The following is a 24,400-nucleotide window of genomic DNA, read 5'->3' as shown; positions in this document are numbered from 1 at the left end:
AATAGCACATTTTGAACCACCTATATATTAGTTTTGAGACACTGAACTTAATGCAACAAAAACGTTTGCTAATTTAAAAACAAAAATACTGATGAACCCACAAGGTAATAACATTATTTTTCCCATAAAATGTGAATGCCCCATGGAAGTAGATAAAGATAAAATGATGATACTGAAACCCACAGCTGAGGATTGAGAATAACAGAACAAAGATCCAAGTAATTAAAGACGGCTGGTTACAGAAAAATAAAACAAACAGATGGACAGACAGACAGACAGACACATGGACAAACAGATGGACAAACAGACAGATAGACAAACAGATGGACAAACAGACAGATAGACTGACAGATGGATAGACATACAGACAGACTAAAAGACAGATAGACAAACAGATGGACGGACAGTTTACCATGACTGATCATTATGTTCTGGTTCATGTGATGGGGTTCTTCAGGTGTTTTTGGCAGATGACAAAATCTGAAAAATAGAATCCAAATTAATTAACAAAATCTCAACATCAAAAAGGTTTATGTTCGGTGAAATGCAACATTGAATATAATTTTAATATTTACACATTGAGAATGCAAGACACAAAGATTCTAAATCTTGTGTAATTGGACGTTTTGCTTAATATCTTACAGAATACTCTGGGAAAAGATTGCAGCTATATACAACACAAACAAAAACAATGGTAAAGATGTAAGAAAATGTATTTTTTATATTAAATTTTTCTGAACTGTTAAGACACATTCAACAACTGATTTTATGTGTATATTAAGTTTATTCAAGCCAAAGCACATTTGGTTCTTTAATATGTTTGTATATTTAATTAATGATTGCTCTGTCTGTAAGACTGTTTTGTTTTGTTTAAGTAACTCACTCCGCGAGCTCATCCAGGACGTCACACATGAGCTGAACCTGTTGTTCGTTTAACTTGGCATGGGCAAGACGTCGCAGAGTGGGCAGCGACCTCTGAACTTCACGGTGAACCCGGGCCGAGTCGTGACTCAGCAAAACCTGAAATACACAAAAACAAATATAATTAGTTATATAACAAAACCTGAAATACACAAAAATAAATTTAACTATTTATATAACAAAACCTGAAATACACAAAAATAAAGTAATTGTTTATATATAACAAACCCTAAATAGTTGTATATACAATATGCCTTTGGGTAAAATCAATCATATACAATAAACCATCCCCACTACCATCAAGTTACATCCTACTCCAGAATACACAGTTAAAGTTTGTTTTCTTTAACAACACCACTAGAGCACATTGATTTGTTAATGATCTGGCAATTGTAACATGTAGTTTGCAGAGGAAACCGGCTACATTTTTCCATTAGCAGCAAGGGATCTTTTAAATGCCATTTGCGGAACAGTGGTTGGGACATGAAAAAACAAACACATCAGAGAATGGGTCTATACTAAGGAGTTTGATCCTCCAAAGCAAGCACTGCATGCAAGCACTCTACCCACTACCCACTAAGCCAGAAACCCCACCCACCGACTCCCATACAAAGACAAACTGGTGAAGACATTCATCAACATACCTGAGCCTCGTTGGCTAGTTTGAACATGTCGTTCTGCGACGAGTACATCTTGTTGAGGATATCGAGAGACTTGACAACCATCTTGTCATATTTGTAGTTAGACAGGTCCTACAATCAGAGAATATACTAAATGACTTTCCTTTGATTATTGGCTAGATCAGAGAATATACTAAATGACTTTCCTTTCATTATTGGCTAGATCAGAGAATATACTAAATGACTTTCCTTTCATTATTGGCTAGATCAGAGAATATACTAAATGACTTTCCTTTCATTATTGGCTAGATCAGAGAATATACTAAATGACTTTCCTTTCATTATTGGCTAGATCAGAGAATATACTAAATGACTTTCCTTTCATTATTGGCTAGATCAGAGAATATACTAAATGACTTTCCTTTCATTATTGGCTAGATCAGAGAATATACTAAATGACTTTCCTTTCATTATTGGCTAGATCAGAGAATATACTAAATGACTTTCCTTTCATTATTGGCTAGATCAGAGAATATACTAAATGACTTTCCTTTCATTATTGGCTAGATCAGAGAATATACTAAATGACTTTCCTTTCATTATTGGCTAGATCAGAGAATATACTAAATGACTTTCCTTTCATTATTGGCTAGATCAGAGAATATACTAAATGACTTTCCCTTCATTATTGGCTAGATCAGAGAATATACTAAATGACTTTCCTTTCATTATTGGTTAGATCAGAGAATATACTAAATGACTTTCCTTTCATTATTGGCTAGATCAGAGAATATACTAAATGACTTTCCTTTCATTATTGGCTAGATCAGAGAATATACTAAATGACTTTCCTTTCATTACTGGCTAGATCAGAGAATATACTAAATGACTTTCCTTTCATTACTGGTTAGATCAGAGAATATACTAAATGACTTTCCTTTCATTACTGGTTAGATCAGAGAATATACTAAATGACTTTCCTTTCATTATTGGCTAGATCAGAGAATATACTAAATGACTTTCCTTTCATTATTGGCTAGATCAGAGAATATACTAAATGACTTTCCTTTCATTATTGGCTAGATCAGAGAATATACTAAATGACTTTCCTTTCATTACTGGCTAGATCAGAGAATATACTAAATGACTTTCCTTTCATTACTGGCTAGATCAGAGAATATACTAAATGACTTTCCTTTCATTACTGGCTAGATCAGAGAATATACTAAATGACTTTCCTTTCATTATTGGCTAGATCAGAGAATATACTAAATGACTTTCCTTTCATTATTGGCTAGATCAGAGAATATACTAAATGACTTTCCTTTCATTACTGGCTAGATCAGAGAATATACTAAATGACTTTCCTTTCATTATTGGCTAGATCAGAGAATATACTAAATGACTTTCCTTTCATTATTGGCTAGATCAGAGAATATACTAAATGACTTTCCTTTCATTATTGGCTAGATCAGAGAATATACTAAATGACTTTCCTTTCATTATTGGCTAGATCAGAGAATATACTAAATGACTTTCCTTTCATTACTGGCTAGATCAGAGAATATACTAAATGACTTTCCTTTCATTACTGGCTAGATCAGAGAATATACTAAATGACTTTCCTTTCATTACTGGCTAGATCAGAGAATATACTAAATGACTTTCCTTTCATTATTGGCTAGATCAGAGAATATACTAAATGACTTTCCTTTCATTACTGGTTAGATCAGAGAATATACTAAATGACTTTCCTTTTATTATTGGCTAGATCAGAGAATATACTAAATGACTTTCCTTTGATTACTGGCTAGATCAGAGAATATACTAAATAACTTTCCTTTGATTATTGGCTAGAGATGAAAATCAAGTAACTGTGAGTTGTCCTGTATTCATGTAATGAACATCCATATATAGTGAAACCCCTGTATACCGTACACCCTTGAGACCAATACAAATGTTCGGTAATAATAGGGATCTGGTTTAGAGAGGTTCATTTATGTACTGGTTTTTAAAAAGAACTCTGAAAAACTTTTGATTTTGAGGGTATTCCGGTTTACAGAGGGTCCGGTCTTGCGAGGTTTCACTGTATACACAAACTCATCTGTATTGGTGTGCAAGTGTTAAAAAATCCTTGGTTAACAAGCATTTTGTTATTCTTATATTAAGTATGTTATACGAAAAAGGATACATGTAAGACCATTGTGTCAAATGTATTACGTACAGTACTGTTTGCAGCTACTCTTCCACTCACATCAATTCAACTCATTTTGTTTCAGCCATATTTCTTTAAATTTTTCATTCATCATCATATTTTCGCTTCTAAAATGGTGGGTCAAGGTATAGCAGAACAAATCTGCTCTGACTAATAAAATAGTTCTATGATTAAATTTACATATTAAATATATTTTCTTGTTTAGAATATCAGTGTCTGTATATTCAATGTGTTTCTGGTCATCTTAATATTTGTAAGAAGCCCAAATTAGATTTTGTCTTCAAATAATTTTGTATGTACGAAAAACATTAATTTTAGGAAATAAAATGAAATTTAACCTACACATGTAGTTTAGTATACAGCCACTCATATTTTATGTAAAACAATATATTTGATATGTAATTACAATCGTTAAAAAGTCTCTGTTAGTCGATAAAATCTTAAAAATTGCAGCAAACTCAGGAATGTGCCTTTAAGACACCTGGTCAGTAACAATTACCAGTAAGATAGCCGTTGTGCTGTCTAAATCAAATATGGCTGACGCATTGAACATCTCTCGCAATTCCTTTAGAACCTCTTTCTGTTTCCGTAATGCTTTCCTGTTAACATATCACATATAATATATAAATATCCATACATATATACAACTACATAGTAGTATAAAATAGATAATTAATATATTTTAGAACAAGGCTTACAAAACATGTAATGTTTCATTTCAATGACAATTATTATTAATGGTAACAGTTCTTGGAGTTATACAAAAAGTGAGATATTAAAATGAGGTTTCATTTAATTTAAAATCACATTTGTTTTCATGTTTAACTTATAAACTGATGCTATATGTTTAGCCAAAATTAGTGTTTAAATAAAGCATGTACAATAATTCGTACCATCCTCACAGAATGAAAAGATATGTTTTACTGAAGAAAAAGAAGTGATCAAAAGATACTTAGACACCAACACCCTTCCACACACCACCCCCCCCCCCCAAAAAAAAAGCAAAAAACCCCAAAACAAACTATTTCCATGGATATTAACGAAGGAAGGAAATGTTTTATTTAACGATGCACTCAACACATTTTATTTACGGTTATATGGCGTTGGACATATGGTTAAGGACCACACAGATATTGAGAGAGGAAAGCCGCTGTCGCCACTTCATGTGTTACTCTTTTCGATTAGCAGCAAGGGATCTTTTACATGCACCATCCTACAGACAGGACAGTACATACCATGGCCTTTGTTACACCAGTTGTGGAGCACTGCTACGTCCCACCCCCTTGGACAAAAAGTAACACAGATGATCACTGATTACTTTGACATTAATTTTTTTTTTTTAAATCCTGACTTACTTGGACATTAATGTTGTTGTTTTTAAATCCAGACTTACTTGGACATTAATTGGTTTTTTTTAAATCCTGACTTACTTGGACATTAATGATGTTTTTTTTTACATCAGACTTACTTGGACATTAATGTTTTTTAAATCCTGACTTACTTGGACATTAATGGTGTTTTTTAAATCCCGACTTACTTGGACATTAATTGGGTTTTTTTAAAATCCCGACTTACTTGGACATTAATGTGTTTTTTTAAATCCTGACTTACTTGGACATTAATGGGTTTTTTAAATCTCAACTTACTTGGACATTAATGGGGGGTTTTAAATCCCGACTTACTTGGACATCAGTGAAGGGTCGTACGTCTCGTACAGCAGGGGTTCCAACACAGTCTGTGACTTCTTCCTCGACGCACTCTGCTCCCCGTACTTGAACTTGGTCACAAACACCTTCAGACGAAGGTTCCTCTGGAATGTTAACAGTAAGTCCAAAACCCACATGGCCCTAGAAAGAAACAAACATCTTAAGTCCAAGACCCACATGGCCCTAGAAAGAAACAAACATCTTGAGTCCAAAACCCACATGGCCCCTTGAAAGAAGCAAACATCTTAAATCCAAAACCCACATGGCCCTATAAATAACAAACATCATAAGTCCAAGACCCAAATGGCCCTAGAAAGAAATAAGCATCTTAACTAAGTCCAAAACCCACTAATACTATCATTTTTGGTTTATACTTTTAGTATAAACCATTTTTGGGTATGATCTTTTGAATGGTTATGACTATTTTATTGTAAGATAAAAAATAAAAAATGTAGGTTTTTCACATTTCCCCCAAAATGCTTGTTTTTCATCTACTGGACGGGAGAAAAATAATCCTCCATTATGTATCCATGTGGGACAGGGCTATTCCACCCTCGGGTACATAATATGATGTCATGAACTCAGCAAGCTTCGTCCCTGACAACAAATTATGTACCCTCAGGTGGAATAGCCCTGTGCCACATAGACACATATGAAGGATTCTTTTAGTATCACATGCTAATAAATGTGAATAACCGAAATAAGTCTGTGATAAAGAGTTATACAGTGAGTTGTATCTTACTGGTATTTGGCGTTCACAACGGCCGATGCTTCAGGCGAAGTCTCAAACCGACCGCTCTGACGATACTGAGCGACAGCACGATTACTCTCCTTGGTGTAGGCTGAAACACAAACACAGTTCCAAGTCACATATCCAAGTTCAGAACACAACATATACAAACTGGAAAACACATTTTGTGGTCTGTCTGGCATTACATCATTATTTTACGACATTGCTTGCTAATATAAAAATACAAATCTCTAAAATAAACATAAAAAATGAAAAGAGAGGTGTTGTTTTGATAGCTATATGGGCAGATCCTAGGAAATATTTCAAAGAAGGGACCACGGGCAAAAGGGCACATAGATCAACAAGGGTACTTCAATGAACATTTAGCATTTGTGAAATGAAATTTGTACCCAAATTGCTCACAAAAGGGGAACTTGAATTTTTGTGGTAGAGGTGACCACCAGCATAACCAGATGGGTGCCAGGGTGGCTATGGCCCCTCCCCTAATAACACTCCTCTTTTTTTCCACTACCTTTTATATTTCCTGTCACCCTAAAGCACATGTAAAAGACAGTGTTGGTGCCCCCTTCCCCCAAATGAGGGTGCTTCCTGCCCAGCAACAAAGGGAGGACAGATCCCCCAGTCCCATACCTTGGATCTGCCAATGCACCCAGTGAAGACTAAATGGGGTAGTTTATGTGTTATGACAATTCTGATTACATTTGCCCTTGTATCTAGTGAAGACTAAATGGAGTAGTTTATGTGTTATGACAATTCTGATTACATTTGCCCTTGTATCTAGTGAAGACTAAACGCGGTAGTTTATGTGTTATGACAATTCTGATGACATCTGCCCTTGAATCTAGTAAAGACTATAAATGCGGTAGTTTATGTGTTATACAATTCTGATTACATTTTCCCTTGTATCTAGTGAAGACTAAATGCGGTAGTTTATGTGTTATGACAATTTTGATTACATTTGCCCTTGTATCTAGTAAAGACTATAAATGCGGTAGTTTATGTGTTATGACAATTCTGATTACATTTTCCCTTATATCTAGTAAAGACTATAAATACGGTAGTTTATGTGTTATGACAATTCTGATTACATTTGCCCTTGTATCTAGAAAAGACTATAAATGCAGTAGTTTATGTGTTATGACAATTCTGATTACATTTGCCCTTGTAGTCCTTGGGGAAGGGGACGTCGTGCCGTCCATCCAGTAGACTGAGTAGTGGCACAAGGAGGCTGCGGACATCGTCCAGGTCCATGTAGTAGCCAAACTTGACCAGGTGGTGCAGTAGATGTAACACCTAGAATATAGATAATAACTTGTATAAGAGAGAGAGAACAGTCATTTGAATGTAGTCACCGAACTTGACCAGGTGGTGCAGTAGATGTAACACCTAGAATATAGATAATAACTTGTATAAGAGAGAGAGAACAGTCATTTGAATGTAGTCACCGAACTTGACCAGGTGGTGCAGTAGATGTAACATCTAGAATATAGATAATAACGAGAAATAAGATTTATACAAATCAAAATGATAATAGTTATAAAGGAAAACAGCACTGAAAAGCTCAGATGGACACAGATCACAGTTATCTGCCCATCTGGTTGACCAAAATCTGGAAATATACATGTATCTGTGGAAGCACTCTGCTGTTTGACTGTGATTATTTGATGGCAGACAGCATTGAAGTGACAACTTTTAGACTGAAGTTGACAGGGGAGAATGTGTAGTTTGCCACCATCCCTCCCATGCAAACATCCTGGGAGAAAGAGCTGGACAACAGGGGTTGTCCTTATTCAGGGTATGTTGGCCCCAGGCAGGCAAAGGTGCATTAAATATCCATGGGCCTACTGATATGAATAAAAGTGCTATAGCAACTAACACTATATAGAAACATAATGAATAAATAATTGTGGTTTGTGGCCAGTTCTAAATATGGAATTGAAGAGCAGAGTACAGTGGTAACAACACAAAAACATCATTAATCTTAATGAGTAACCTCACTCCTTCATATTAAACCATGCGTTTAGGTTGGATTAAATTTTTAATAATCTTTTTGGGCACTTAGAATTGCCCTCCTTTAATCTTTTTTTAAGGGCATATAGATTATGTAATTTTTCTTGTTTTATTTACCTTTTCGGAATTGCCCAGTCAAAAATAAGCATCACACTAAATTAACTAAAACTAATTTTTATATAAATACTATTGATTATTTGAATGATGTGTCAAAATTTTCCTACCCCCTTTTTATAAATAATTCAAAATTGACACATTAATAAGTAATTTTTCTGTTCTACACTTAACCACTAGCCATGCCAGAGATTGGGTGTGGGAGAGACGTGCCTTAACCTTAATTGGATAGAAGCACGTTAATAGAGTTTACGATTACGATTATTAAACCATAAAAGGCATATATACTGAACAGCATTATGTAGTTGCTATTTTTTCACAGTAGGCACATAGCGGTCAGTCTGACTTGCCTGTTCAATGAGCAGATTTCGACCAATCATGGAGGCCGTCATGGTACAGTTCTCATTGAGGAATTCAGCCAGCCAGTCTCGCAGAACCGGGAAGATCGTCACCAGGTCTTTGACCACCTACAAACAAGCCAAGCATTTTTAACAACACCTCAGTACTTTTTAAGCAGTAGCTAATTTGGTTTCTAACATAGCATTTCAACAAGGTTTTCAAAGCCACTCCTAAAGGGTTATAAAAAATAATAATAACAAGGGAAAAACTAATTAAGAATTGTTTTCTCTGAAGAAAGTATGTCAGAATTAGCAAATGTTTGACATCCAACAGCCGATGATTAATAAATCAATGTGCTCTCTTGGTGTTTGGAAGAAGGAAAAAAATATTTTATTTAACGACGCACTCAACACATTTTATTTATGGTTATATGGCGTCAGACATATGGTTAAGGACCACACAGATATTGAGAGATGACACCCGCTGTGGCCATTTCATGGGCTACTCTTTTCGATTAGCAGCAAGGGATCTTTTATATGCACCATCCCACAGACAGGATAGTACATACCACGTTTTTTGTTACACCAGATGTGGAGCACTGGCTGGAACGAGAAATAGCTCAATGGGCCCACTGATGGGAATCGATCCTAGATCGATTGTGCATCAAGCGAGCGCTGTACTACTGGGCTACGTCCCGCCCTCTTGGTGTTTGGTTAGCTCATGAAAGTGGAGTGCAGAAGCTGACCTGTATTAAACAGCCTCAAATCTTAACAGGCCATTTTTTCATACTCACTTTGAATCAGTTTGGTCAGGTCAGGTCAGAGTGTTTAACGTGCACATTCAGAACAAGCTGTGGTAGTGCACGCTTGTCCTGGGCACAAGTGTTGGCCTCGGCCAGCTCCTCTGTCCAGGGCAGGAAACTTGAATCAGTTTGATATTACTTATTTAAGTAGGTGTGGATATGATTATTGTCTTCCTTTGCAAATTAACAATTGATATTTCAAAAATTTCAATCATGTAACAGATAACTTCAGTATTATATATATATTGCTGTGAACCTATCACTGGAAAAATATGAGTAAATTATGACACCCCAATCCCATCCCAATGAAAAAAGCATCTTAAAAGAACAAATCACAAATAAATAAAATTATAAACTAAGATAGTTAGTAGCAACCTGACAACAAAGCAGATGACACAAATAGTCCATGCATGCAAACAACTTAACTACCATTCCAAATAGTTGTTAGTGTCCTAATGCACATGACATATAACTTATGCTACCTAAAGTAACCTGTTAAACATCTAAACAATATAAGAATAAATTAAATTTTAATTCTGGAGTAGTAATTCTTTGGTTGCAGAGATGGTTATTTCACCGCTACCAAGCCATGTTACTTCTTTAGTATACCCAACAACAACAATAAGGCATCAAAAACACGGCTCCAAGTGTTACTGCTCCTCCCAAGTTTGAAGATAATGCATTATCCCCAATCCGTTTAAAATCAAATTAATACATAACTACATCCAAACCCCAACCTTTGTACCAAAATTTAAAAATTATGTAGGACTAATATTGCAATGCGAAATGTTTTAGAAATATTAAGCATAGAAATGTGAAGGAGCTGAATTAAAATGCTGACAAACATGGTTTATTAGAATTTTAACAAAAGCAACAGTGGAAAGGGGTCACTGGGAGAAAAACTAACTAGAAACATTATAAAAATGACCAGACATATGTCATATGAAATATATTTGCATGAAAAAACTAGTCTTAAAGAGACATACCCTAGTTTTTAAATACTAAAGCATATTTTTTACTATTAGAGCCATTTATGATCACTGAAATCAAACATGACTTATATTTTATTGTTTAGATTATCCATTTCTATACAACCAAGGTATTTCTGGTCATCCTGATGTTTCTAACACCACAAAATGCATTTTTCATATTTTTAAAAACGCACGTGCGTCTGAGAAGTAACGGTTATAGAGCCGCATTTTAGTCTATTTTTAAGGGTATTTCAATGTTACAGACACTTGTTTCACTCTGTTGTATCCAAATTTGATGCCAGTTTGTAAATTGACCAAACTTAAGTATCCATTTTTACAGGTTAAAACTAGGCTCTAGGTGAAATATATGCCTTAGTGTTTAAAAAGTAGGGTCTGTCCCTTTATGAAGTATTCTGAGTATAATGTAAAAGCAATACAGGTCCCTTACTGGTCCCTTACTGGTCCCAACAAATGGTTTTACCTCCTAAATTCAAGGGCTATGAATTAAAGTGAAACTTGATCTGTAACAATATGTGATAAAGCTATACACAAAATTTCAGCTCAATACAGTATGTTTAGTTTTTAACTGATATTTAAACAAGACGTTTGGAATTACTTCTATACAATGTATATAATATGTATGTGAATGGTTACTGTGTCATACCTGTCCACAGACGTCGTCAGCCCGTAATTCCTGACAGAAAGGTAAAAGCAAAGCACAATTAGCATGCAACTACAAGTACAGGCACACAACATAGAAACAGTACAACACTAAAACGAAAATCAGTGAACAACTTCAATGAAGATTAGTAGTGCATATGCATAGAGTTTTTGATAAATCAATCAATCAATCAATCAATCAATCAATCAATCAATCAATCAATCAATCAATCAATCAATCAATCAATCAATCAATCAGTATGATGTGATTAAAGTATGAGGCCATGAAGATGGTTAAATTTCATTAAAAGAAAGATTTTAATGACACAAACTTTTTGTGTTAATAATTAACACAAAAAGTTTCTTTCAGATGTTTTCTAACAGAGCAGATTTTTTAAAGCCAAGTAAACAAATTTATATACTAAATAAAACCATCTATAGGTTCAGTGCTGAAACATACACAGTGACATAATAAAATAATGTCTTGTGATTAACATTTGACCAATCAAGATTATAAGAAGCGATATCTCCTGGGAGAATATCGCAGGAGACATCGCAAATTATAATGCAAGCGATATCTCCTACAAAAGACTTTAATGAATAATAAAGAATATTTCTCTATGATGCTATTTATTATTCAGTTACTCAATATATCTGACATACTCAGTAAATGATTACTGGTAAGGAAAATTATTAATGCATATGCAAAGTACAAATCCAACTGAAGCCTACGTATACTCTAATGACTAAACATCTAGATTGCTCAAACAGAGCTGCAGAAAGTACTCGCCCACTTGCCAAATGAGAGTAAAAATTCCTATGGAGGATTTAAAAGTCTACCTGTCTTTTTTATTTTGTTTCACTATTTGTGATGATGATCACTTACCAAGTGTTATTAAAAATGTTTTGTCAATTTATCTATATTTCATTTGAAGTGAAGACAATATTAATATAATATTGTTAATAATATATTGTTCTGTAGACTGGCAGACTAGTAAACATCCTGGTGGGCTAGTAAAATTTAGTTGGTTTTGATCTGGAAGGCTAATTAAATATTTTCCATTTCTGCATCCCTGTCAAATGTAAAATGCTCAACAGAACATGAAAACTATTTTTTAAAAATTAATCTGAAAAAACACTTCAATTATTAAGAAGCTGTAAATTAAAAAAAAAAAATTAAATCTACAATTATAAAAATCATTGTCTACAAAAAAGTACTCAAAAAAGAAAAAAATGAATCAAGTGAAGAAAAAGTAAATACCAGACTATTAAAATTGTAATGAGGCAGATGGCTTTTACAACTGATTGCAACCTGAAAACTTTTGAGCCTGTTTTGTATCCAAATTTGAATACTAGTAACCTCTTCAGCCTCATTGTTATATTCTATTGTTTTTAATTGTGTGCTGAGAAGTGATTCTTTTTAAATGTGATGATATACTTTAGTTGCTTAGATTCCAAGCAAATCTTCCATTAATTTATAAACCGAGAATACCGGTAACTAGTTAATGACATAGGATATCACCTTTATCCTGTGATGGTAATAATAGGAAATTCTGCAAGGCTTGTCAAGTGGAATTTCTCATTCAGCCTGAACAGGATAAAGCCAATATCCTACAGCATTAACTAGTTATTATCTTTATCCTGCAGATCATCAAAATTAAGGGAAAAAGCTATTATTTCTGTTATTTGAGCTATGTTGTATGATGACCTAGAGGTAAAACAAGTGATTTTGTAATCAAGCTATATCATATGACATCACATGCGTGATGTCAAAAGTCATATTCAGTTGGTAAATGTTTATGACTTTGCTTTATTCCGTCATCGTAATTGACCAACAGTGGTTGCGAGATGAAATCTTATTATAAAGGTAACATAAAAATCACTCATTAATAAAAACATCTTCAAAATGTGCTATTTTTAGTACTTTTACTGATAAAATGTTTTCAGAACTAACAGTAAAATATATTCAGTCAAATGTCATTATCTCGATGTCTGTTATTACACTATGCCAATATATTTTGATGTAAAGAAATGGTCTGAGGGCATAATTTTAAACAATACTACCATCAGTGTTTATCTCAGCCCACTGTTACCTTGAGTTGTTTGGTTTGGTCCTTCAACATCGACATAATGAACTTTGACAGTGTTATGAATTCATATTACAGTAACTGTATATTGCAGTCATTACATGTATGATGTATTTAAGCATGCAATATTCTGTGTTCTACAGGTATTTATAATTTGAGGATTAATGTAAGATGAAGTAAAGCAAGATGCATTTAAGAAAAGCAATGAAAAAGAATCAAAACATCTGGGGTGTAAATTCACAATGCTTCAGCTGTCTGTGAAAGACCTTTTTCACAAGCATTGTATTTGTTTCACACATGACAGTCAAATAACACCACTGCAATTTGGGTTCATCACCAGGGTTAATCATTTTCCAGCTCATAAGATTATCAATGGAAATCTTTTATTTAAGAACACACTCAACACATTTTATTTACAGTTATATGGAGTCAGACATATGGGTAAGGACCACATAGATATTGAGAGAGGAATCCCGCTGTCGCCACTTCATGGGCTATTCTTTTCGATTAGCAGCAAGGGATCACCATCCCATAGACAGGAGAGTACACACCACCACTTTTGTTTCACCAATTGTAGATCACTGGCTGAATGAGAAATAGCCCAATGGGGCCACTGACGAGGATTGATCCTAAACCGACCATGCATCAAGCAAGCACTTTACCACTGAGCTACATCCCGCCCCTCAGAAGATTATCAAAGACCATCACACGCTGCTCATTATGGCCCTATTATACGGTGTAATTCTACAACTTCAGATGGTCATACGATTCCAAATGAAATACTCTCAAAGACCATCACACGCTGCTCATTATGGCCCTATTATACGGAGTAATTCTACAACTTCAGACGGTCGTACGATTCCAAATGAAATACTCTCAAAGACCATCACACGCTGCTCATTATGGCCCTATTATACGGTGTAATTCTACAACTTCAGATGGTCATACGATTCCAAATGAAATACTCTCAAAGACCATCACGCGCTGCTCATTATGGCCCTATCATACGGTGTAATTCTACAACTTCAGATGGTCATACGATTCCAAATGAAATACTCTCAAAGACCATCACACGCTGCTCATTATGGCCCTATCATACGGTGTAATTCTACAACTTCAGATGGTCATACGATTCCAAATGAAATACTCTCAAAGACCATCACACGCTGCTCATTATGGCCCTATCATACGGTGTAATTCTACAACTTCAGATGGTCATACGATTCCAAATGAAATACTCTCAAAGACCATCACACGCTGCTCATTATGGCCCTATCATACGGTGTAATTCTACAACTTCAGATGGTCATACGATTCCAAATGAAATACTCTCAAAGACCATCACACGCTGCTCATTATGGCCCTATTATACGGTGTAATTCTACAACTTCAGATGGTCATACGATTCCAAATGAAATACTCTCAAAGACCATCACGCGCTGCTCATTATGGCCCTATCATACGGTGTAATTCTACAACTTCAGATGGTCATACGATTCCAAATGAAATACTCTCAAAGACCATCACACGCTGCTCATTATGGCCCTATCATACGGTGTAATTCTACAACTTCACATGGTCATACGATTCCAAATGAAATACTCTCAAAGACCATCACACGCTGCTCATTATGGCCCTATCATATGGTGTAATTCTACAACTTCAGATGGTCATACGATTCCAAATGAAATACTCTCAAAGATCATCACGCGCTGCTCATTATGGCCCTATCATACGGTGTAATTCTACAACTTCAGATGGTCATACGATTCCAAATGAAATACTCTCAAAGACCATCACACGCTGCTCATTATGGCCCTATCATACGGTGTAATTCTACAACTTCAGATGGTCATATGATTCCAAATGAAATACTCTCAAAGATCATCACACGCTGCTCATTATGGCCCTATCATACGGTGTAATTCTACAACTTCAGATGGTCATACGATTCCAAATGAAATACTCTCAAAGACCATCACACGCTGCTCATTATGGCCCTATCATACGGTGTAATTCTACAACTTCAGATGGTCATACGATTCCAAATGAAATACTCTCAAAGACCATCACACGCTGCTCATTATGGCCCTATCATACGGTGTAATTCTACAACTTCAGATGGTCATACGATTCCAAATGAAATACTCTCAAAGACCATCACACGCTGCTCATTATGGCCCTATCATACGGTGTAATTCTACAACTTCAGATGGTCATACGATTCCAAATGAAATACTCTCAAAGACCATCCACACGCTGCTCATTATGGCCCTATCATACGGTGTAATTCTACAACTTCAGATGGTCATACGATTCCAAATGAAATACTCTCAAAGACCATCACACGCTGCTCATTATGGCCCTATCATACGGTGTAATTCTACAACTTCAGATGGTCATACGATTCCAAATGAAATACTCTCAAAGATCATCACACGCTGCTCATTATGGCCCTATTATATGGTGTAATTCTACAACTTCAGATGGTCATATGATTCCAAATGAAATACTCTCAAAGACCATCACACGCTGCTCATTATGGCCCTATCATACGGTGTAATTCTACAACTTCAGATGGTCATATGATTCCAAATGAAATACTCTCAAAGACCATCACACGCTGCTCATTATGGCCCTATCATACGGTGTAATTCTACAACTTCAGATGGTCATACGATTCCAAATGAAATACTCTCAAAGACCATCACATGCTGCTCATTATGGCCCTATTATACGGTGTAATTCTACAACTTCAGATGGTCATACGATTCCAAATGAAATACTCTCAAAGATCATCACACGCTGCTCATTATGGCCCTATTATACGGTGTAATTCTACAACTTCAGATGGTCATACGATTCCAAATGAAATACTCTCAAAGACCATCACACGCTGCTCATTATGGCCCTATCATACGGTGTAATTCTACAACTTCAGATGGTCATACGATTCCAAATGAAATACTCTCAAAGATCATCACACGCTGCTCATTATGGCCCTATCATACGGTGTAATTCTACAACTTCAGATGGTCATACGATTCCAAATGAAATACTCTCAAAGACCATCACACGCTGCTCATTATGGCCCTATCATACGGTGTAATTCTACAACTTCAGATGGTCATACGATTCCAAATGAAATACTCTCAAAGACCATCACACGCTGCTCATTATGGCCCTATCATACGGTGTAATTCTACAACTTCAGATGGTCATACGATTCCAAATGAAATACTCTCAAAGACCATCACACGCTGCTCATTATGGCCCTATCATACGGTGTAATTCTACAACTTCAGATGGTCATACGATTCCAAATGAAATACTCTCAAAGACCATCACACGCTGCTCATTATGGCCCTATCATACGGTGTAATTCTACAACTTCAGATGGTCATACGATTCCAAATGAAATACTCTCAAAGATCATCACACGCTGCTCATTATGGCCCTATCATACGGTGTAATTCTACAACTTCAGATGGTCATACGATTCCAAATGAAATACTCTCAAAGACCATCACACGCTGCTCATTATGGCCCTATCATACGGTGTAATTCTACAACTTCAGATGGTCATACAATTCCAAATGAAATACTCTCAAAGATCATCATTTCTGTGGATCCACTGATGAGGTTTGATACTTTGAGCCAAACACCTCAGGTGAGTGCTCCACTGACTAAACTGAGTTACCATTTACAAACTGATGATTGACATGAAAACCATCTTCTCCAGCTCAAATTAGTCACCATTGACTATTTCTGTACTGGTCATTTCAAAACGATGAGATGAAAGTTCTTCAAGATGGTCACACCTAACCATTCTAACACTCAGGTCTATGGTCACAGGTGGTAGGGGAGTACAGATGGTGGTTAGAGCTTGTGTCTTAATGAAGGATGGAAATGTTTTCTTTAACGATGTACTTAACACATTTTATTTATGGTTATATGGCGTCAGACATATGGTAAAGGACCACACAGATATTGAGAGGAAACACACTGTCGCCACTTCAATTAGAAGCAAGGGATCTTTTATATGCACCATACCACAGACAGGATAGTACATACCACTATCCTACTGGATGTCAGACATTTGGTAATTCTAACACACAATCTTCTGAGGAAATCAGCTACATTTTTCCATAAGCAGCAAGGGATCTTTTATATGCACTTTCCCACAGACAGGACAAAACATACCACAGTCTTCGATATACCATGTGTGGGATAGGCAAAACACGTGTCTGCCAAGAAGATTTGATCCTATGACCCTAGATCCAAAAACCTTCTGCCCCTTCTACTCTCAAATACACTATTACAGACACTATATGATATATGTGTACATTCAACTGTTATTAATAAATAAATATATATATATATATTTATATAAATAAATATATACATGTATATATATATATATATATATATATATATATATACTCACGGAAAACATTTCTTGTGCACCAAATGATTGCATATAGTATATAATATACCTGGAATCTGGTCATAAAAATTTCAGTAAATGAACGTGTAACCACTGCATTTGATATTCAAGCGGTGTGATCACAAGATGCATTACTAGCATTCTTGGTCACGTACTCCTGTCTGATGTCATTTTTCTTATCATAGGACTCTAAAACTATTGTATGGATTCTCATCACTCAGAAAAATACTTTTGTTGGTATTTGATCGTCGTCAGTGTGATGCCACGCCTCCACGAAAATGAATTTCTTCAAACGATGGGTATGATTGAGGTTAGAATGGCACAAACGTTGTTGCTGGTCATTTTGGTGTTGATTGGTGTTCGTCAGAAAACTATGCAATGTGTGCGGAGATGTTCTCAACAGTTTAGGGATACTATGGATCTTCCATGTTTAGGGAGTCGACACGTGACGTCACGTTAACAAATCATCAACATCAAGGGGGTAAACATATGGAATCATTTGAAAATTCCAAGTTTAACATCCCAATACATCCCTGAATCGGTGGAAGAACTGTACGCATCCGAGTAGGTGATTACAAAGTACGACCATGACAGTACTTCAATATGCTATTCTGTTACATACCGTACGTCAGGTTCAGAAGACAGGAGAAGATCACTCTATTTTTAACAGATAAATAGTACTTCTAAGTAAAACACAATATTTTTAAATGTTAAAAATATGTCTTACTGAAATTTTAATGATGCACAGGAACTTTTTCTGTGAGTATATATATGTATATATATTGTGTAGATTATACTACTAAAAGAAGACGTAATAAAATGATACATGGGAATAAAACTACAAGACTGAAAACTAAGATACATGTATTTAGTAATGTACATTTGCCCCTTTTTACATTTATTTTTTCAGTTTCAGTCTTGTCTTGAGACTAAACCTATAATTATTTAACCTTATGATAAAGTGGAGAAGAATTGTAATAAATTATTATGAAAGCAGACACTACAAGAATGCAAGCCAATTAAAGATTGAGATTTGTCCTAAACAAAAATGAATGTAAAATGATAACATCTTTTGAGAGCATAACCCTTCAAAATACATAATGAAATTTGGAAGGTTGATATGAGATCAGTAATCCAGATACCAGAAACTAAAACTACATCTCGACATCAAAACTATCCCCAGAAAATGTGAAAATCTAGATGAACGTGATTTTAGTACATTCAATTGTTATTAATATATGTATATGGAAAATTTATAACTAGCTTTAAACAATTACTAACAATTTTCAAAATATAGCACATTACTGTTTCCTACAAACACCTTTCTGGAAGTGAAGTGTTAATATAAAGTATGTATAAACTATGGCAGTGTTATGGTTGTTAGCGTTGGCATAGCAACATTACACAACAAACCATTGCTGTTGAACACACATCCTTTATGTTCTGTAACAAGAATTTAAAACAACTAAATATTTCTTTTATTTATACAAATAAAACACAAAACAAAAATTAAACTCTATATTAAGCTACAGTTAGTGCCACTGGCCAGAATAACAAAAAACAACTAACAATAAACACAACAAAACCCCCATAACTTTCTGTGTAATATTTTGTGAGCTTTCTTCAACAAACACAACTTTGCAATTTTTGTTTTCTTTGAACAGCAATAAATATTGTTCAAACCAACTTTATTAATAAACATTCTATGGCCTACATAACACTAACACACATGCCGAGACAATGATCTCATGCTGTGACACACACAAACATAGATGTTCATGCAATAACAAAAGCGTGTATAATATATTAATAAAATTCATGCCACACTTAGGAATAATGCTGGAATATTTATAGCATTGTAACAGCAGCCAAGTAATAAACAGTTATGTGTCAGTCAACAGTCCATTGTCATGGCTAGCACTGGGAGGAAGGAAGGAAGGAAATGTTTTATTTAAGGACGCACTCAACACATTTTATTTACGGTTATATGGCATCAAACATATGGTTAAGTACCACATAGATATTGAGAGAGGAACCCTGCTGTCACCACTTCATAGACTACTCTTTTTGATTTGCAACGAGGGATCTTTTATATGCACCATCCCACAGACAGGATAACACATACCACGGCTGGAGTGAGAAATAGCCCAATAGGCCCACCGACGGGGATCGATCCTAGACCGACTGCATATGCACTGGGATGAGTACTGGTAGTAAATAGATTGGTGTTCCTAAACACCCACCACCGGTAAATGCTTTGTCATTAGAAAAATGCCAATTTGACATTATTTGACACCACCAACTTCGCTATTGGTATCCTAGACAAGTCATACTCTCTCCTCAACTTGATTCTGTTACTAACACAGTTTTATATACAATAAACAACAAAATAAACAAAAACTAAACAGAATTACTACTGACTCCATAATCCAGTAACAAAAAAAAGAGAGTTGTTTCCCCTTTGCAATAATAAAACTAAACTTAGCTTCTATTGATAATTTGTTAATTGTGAGATATCTAAAGGTGTCCTCCCCATCCCAGGGTTGTTGGGGGGAGGAATCTAGCTATGACTCTGCTGACATAGACTATATCATTATATTCCTGGGTTAAAGTATCGAGTATCCACAAATGCAACAACCACTCACGTATTGACTCTGTTCGCGGTCAGAATCCTTTGAGCCGACGTACTCATACACAAAACAGATGTTTGGGTTGTCCAGCACTGAGTAGTTGTTGCCAACATCAACAAACAGACCTGAAATTAAAAAAAAAACCTGTGATATCCATAGTAACAATTAATATATGGATGGATGGATGGATGGATGGATGGATGGATGGATGGATGGATGGATGGACAAACGGACGGACGGACGGACATACCAATGTATGGATGGACGGACAGACGGACAGGTGGATGGACAGATGGAAGGATGGATGGATGGATGATTGGATGGAAGGATGGATGAATGGATGGACAGATGGATGGACATTAAATATTTTTTGATGTATACTATAAGCTATAATCTGCACATACCGATAATGAGTTCACAGAATTTGGCCCGGATGGCGTCGGGTAAGAGTTCCGACTGGATACAGAGGAAGGCATCCTCCCACGTGACGTAGCCAAACTCTCGAGTTATCACATGTATAGCAAAGTCATTGCGACCCTGAAATATCAGCAAAACATTTATTTACAGTTACAGATATGGATAGAAAAGTCGATATGACCTTGAAAACAAAACACTACCTTACTAACTATTCATAAAAATATGAAAAAAAGAAAGAAAAAAGCTAGCAGGAAACGAATGTGATCTAAATGTAATAGCAGGCTGCAGGGTTGGATGAAGCCCAGTGGTAAAGTTCTCACCTGATGCATCACTGGTCTAGGAGTAATTTGTCTCAGAGGGCCCATTGGGCTATTTCTCATTCTAGCCAGAGCCCCATGACTGGTACATCAAAGGCTTTGGTATGTGTTGTCCTGACTGTGGGAAAGTGCACATAAAAGATCCCTTGCTTCTAATAAGTAGTATTCTGTGTAGCAGGAGTGGGTTTCCTCTCTAATCTGATGCCATATAACCGTAAATAAAATGTGTTGAGTGCATCATTAAATAAAAACATTTCTTTCCTTCCTCTCTAGCTATCTATACAAAGAGTTCAAATAACCATGTTACCCACCAAACAGTTGTAGGTAAAAATGTGCTTAGGAGTTTTTAAACATTTCTTTAATGCTTTTAAAATTTATTAAAGATTTTAAATAACTAGGAGAATTTATATATTTAGCAAGAACACAAAACTGGGCAATCCATGCTTGCTTGAATTTTGAAGGTATTGCAGATGTTCTATATTTAAGTTTATTAATTTTATTAATATTAATGAAGGAAGGAAATGTTTTATTTAACGACGCACTCAACACATTTTATTTATGGCTATATGGTGTCAGACATATGGTTACCACTTCATGGGCTACTCTTTTCGATTAGCAGCAAGGGAACTTTTATATGCACCATCCCACAGACAGGATAACACATACTATGGCCTTTGATATACCAGTCATGGTGCACTGGCTGAAGCGAGAAATAGCCTAATGGGCCCACCAACGGGGATCGATCCTAGATTGATCGCACATCAGGCGAGAGCTGCACCACTGACCTACGTCCCGCCACTTAATATGAATAAGGTGTTCAGGAGAGTAACTCACAAAACAAAAAGCCTTGATGAGTTCGAGCTGATGTAGTAAGTATTGGTATTGGTCTTCGTTGTAGTCCCCAGTAGATGGCTGAAATAAACCAAACATCAAATTATTTCATATATGGATGAACAGATGATTGGATGGACTGATGAACTGATGGATGAACAGATAGACAAATAGATGAAATGATGGACGAACTGATGGATGTATGGACAGACCAGTGGATGGAGATGGATGGATGGATGATTGAATGGATGGATGGATGGATGATTGAATGGATGGATGGATGGACTAATAGCCTAATGGATGGATGGATGGATGGATGGACAGACAGATGGATGATATGGGTAATATTTCTAGAACTTACATTAACAAACGTGATGGATGGTATGGACAGACCAGTGCATGGATGGATGGATGGATGGATGGATGATTGGATGGATGGATGGATGAATAGCCTAATGGATGGATGAATGGATGGATGGATGGATGGATGACAGTAACATATAGGTTATAATTGTAGAACTTACATCAACAAACGTGTGCAGTGGAAGCCATGTTGACGACCCATCACAGGACACGTAAACAATGTTTGGCCGCTTGTTGATGTTCTGACCTCGGTCCATCAAGTACACACTGTCCTGAAATTAAAACAAACAATAATTACATCTTAATACAACTTATTGACTTTGATATGTTTTACTAAAAAAAATTGCTGTTTTACTCGGCTCAAAAAGATATTCGCTGCAGAGAAGAATCAAAGCTAGCATAAACGAGCTACTTGTTCACCTTTGATGTACATCAAATCTATATGCATTAATCACTGGCATAAAAAATTGCATAATATGTAATTAATTTTGTATGCGAATGTGGATCACTGATCTGAAATAAATGTATTATTATTACAAACCCTTCTTTTCTTCCCCCCCCCCACCCCCCAAACCCTATATACATATACAAATTTTAAAAAAACCAATCTAAGAGTACTGCTGAAACAAAACATGTTCTCTACTGAGCCAAAACAAAATTTCATTTCTCCAAAGTTCATGGGACATAACTCCCTATGAAACTCAAACTTGATGTGTAACTCTACAAGATAAAGCTACACAAAATTTTCAGCTCAATATCTCGAGACATTTCCAAACCAAGGTCTTGAACACTATATAGTGGACTGGTAGGAGACTAATAAAAGCTTGTGAAACGAAGGACAGACCTTGTAAGTTCTGAGCCAGTGCTGCACGATGTACGTCTGGTTGTTGGGGATGGCCACGTGGTCGCACACACACAGAACCTGAAGCAGATCGAGGAAGCGGTAGTTCTGAAAGAAGAAACAAAGACAGTGATGGTCTAGGTGTGCTCAGTGATGGTAAGACGGGTATGGGTCTGCTTAAAGTGTCTTTAAACATAACCACACCCAAGTCACCCACCCTGAATATGGATGCTTTCATGGTTAGTTACCATAATTAAAAATGGTATCTCTAAAACGAGGCAGAGATGTTTTGGCATGGTTTCACATTGCAAGTTGTTTTGAAAAAAATCAGTATATACATTGAAACAATTTTCCAAGGTTCAACCGTGGTGGTAAAACGTGCAACAAAATGAGTAGACTGCATATAGATAGGAAATAAAAGAGCCTCGCTGCATTCGCCATTCTAATCTTCGCAGGATTAAGCCGATATCTTAAGACAGTAACCAGTTATTTCTTTTATCCTGCAATCCTACGGGATTAGTAGGAAAATGATTATTTATTCCATTTTTTTTTTGTTTACACAAATAGCAGTGCTTTTGCCATATGACGTCATGCATTGCAACACTAGCTACATTCTGTCACATTCAAAAAGCATTTCTAAACGTTTTGTATTGTTATCTTAAAACTAAAAGTTATTTGTATTTGCTGTAATTAAACAAATGATTTAATGAGTATGTTTATTAAAAATCTAGTCTGAAATATTCGAGTCGAGTCGGGCTTGGTCAATAACCGAAAATATAGAGATTTATCTAGTCATCATATCTTGCCAATGTATACAGTGATTGTGAGATAAATATGTACATGGGATCTGAGTTTATGTAAAAGTCTGTTGTTGGTTTTTTTGGTGTATTTTTGTAACAAAACAACTAGAATTCATTGATTGATTAATCATCTGCTATTGGATGTCAAACATTTAGTCATTCTGATATGAGTCTTAGAGGAAACCCGCTACATTTTGACATTAGCAGTATCCGATGTCTGTTCATAAATGTAATACCCTCTATATCATACACAACATAAAACTATCAGTTATAATGTACTAACCTGGTTTGTTCTCAGAAGTTCAATGAATGTGTCGATGTGGCTTTTTGTAATTCTGTCAACAATCTTTCTTTTATCTCGGATCAGCTCAACAATCATTGAAGCAACATTCAAACCAATACCACCCTGTTTAAAAATTGTTTTAAAAAATTCCATAAACATCAACATGAGAAAACTAAACATATGTACTACTATGTAACAGTTCATTTTAAATATTTTAAGTTATTTAATAAAAATAATAATTCACAAATTTGAAGGTTTGTTATTAATTATTTTAT

At 35.6% G+C, this 24,400-nt stretch overlaps 1 protein-coding gene across 1 annotated transcript in view; it reads right to left on the bottom strand.

Annotated features, from left to right (window-relative positions):
* Positions 1–24,400, bottom strand: part of LOC121388116 (inositol 1,4,5-trisphosphate receptor type 1-like) — a 103,161-nt gene that overhangs the window by 74,197 nt on the left and 4,564 nt on the right. The window contains exons 5-18 of the mRNA XM_041519337.1: positions 24,126–24,248; positions 23,046–23,150; positions 22,363–22,473; positions 21,842–21,919; positions 20,678–20,810; positions 20,289–20,398; positions 8,688–8,804; positions 7,368–7,506; positions 6,205–6,304; positions 5,439–5,603; positions 4,256–4,355; positions 1,566–1,673; positions 884–1,020; positions 413–480 (exon numbers count right to left, since the gene is read on the bottom strand). Coding sequence (XP_041375271.1) covers positions 413–480; positions 884–1,020; positions 1,566–1,673; positions 4,256–4,355; positions 5,439–5,603; positions 6,205–6,304; positions 7,368–7,506; positions 8,688–8,804; positions 20,289–20,398; positions 20,678–20,810; positions 21,842–21,919; positions 22,363–22,473; positions 23,046–23,150; positions 24,126–24,248 — 1,594 coding nt within the window. The remainder of the gene's footprint in view (positions 1–412; positions 481–883; positions 1,021–1,565; positions 1,674–4,255; positions 4,356–5,438; positions 5,604–6,204; positions 6,305–7,367; positions 7,507–8,687; positions 8,805–20,288; positions 20,399–20,677; positions 20,811–21,841; positions 21,920–22,362; positions 22,474–23,045; positions 23,151–24,125; positions 24,249–24,400) is intronic.

This window comes from Gigantopelta aegis, chromosome 14, assembly GCF_016097555.1.
Source record: "Gigantopelta aegis isolate Gae_Host chromosome 14, Gae_host_genome, whole genome shotgun sequence".
NCBI classification, from domain to species: domain Eukaryota; kingdom Metazoa; phylum Mollusca; class Gastropoda; order Neomphalida; family Peltospiridae; genus Gigantopelta; species Gigantopelta aegis.
The sequence above is the reverse complement of the archived record's forward strand: the minus strand, read 5'-3'. Positions and strand labels throughout refer to the sequence as shown.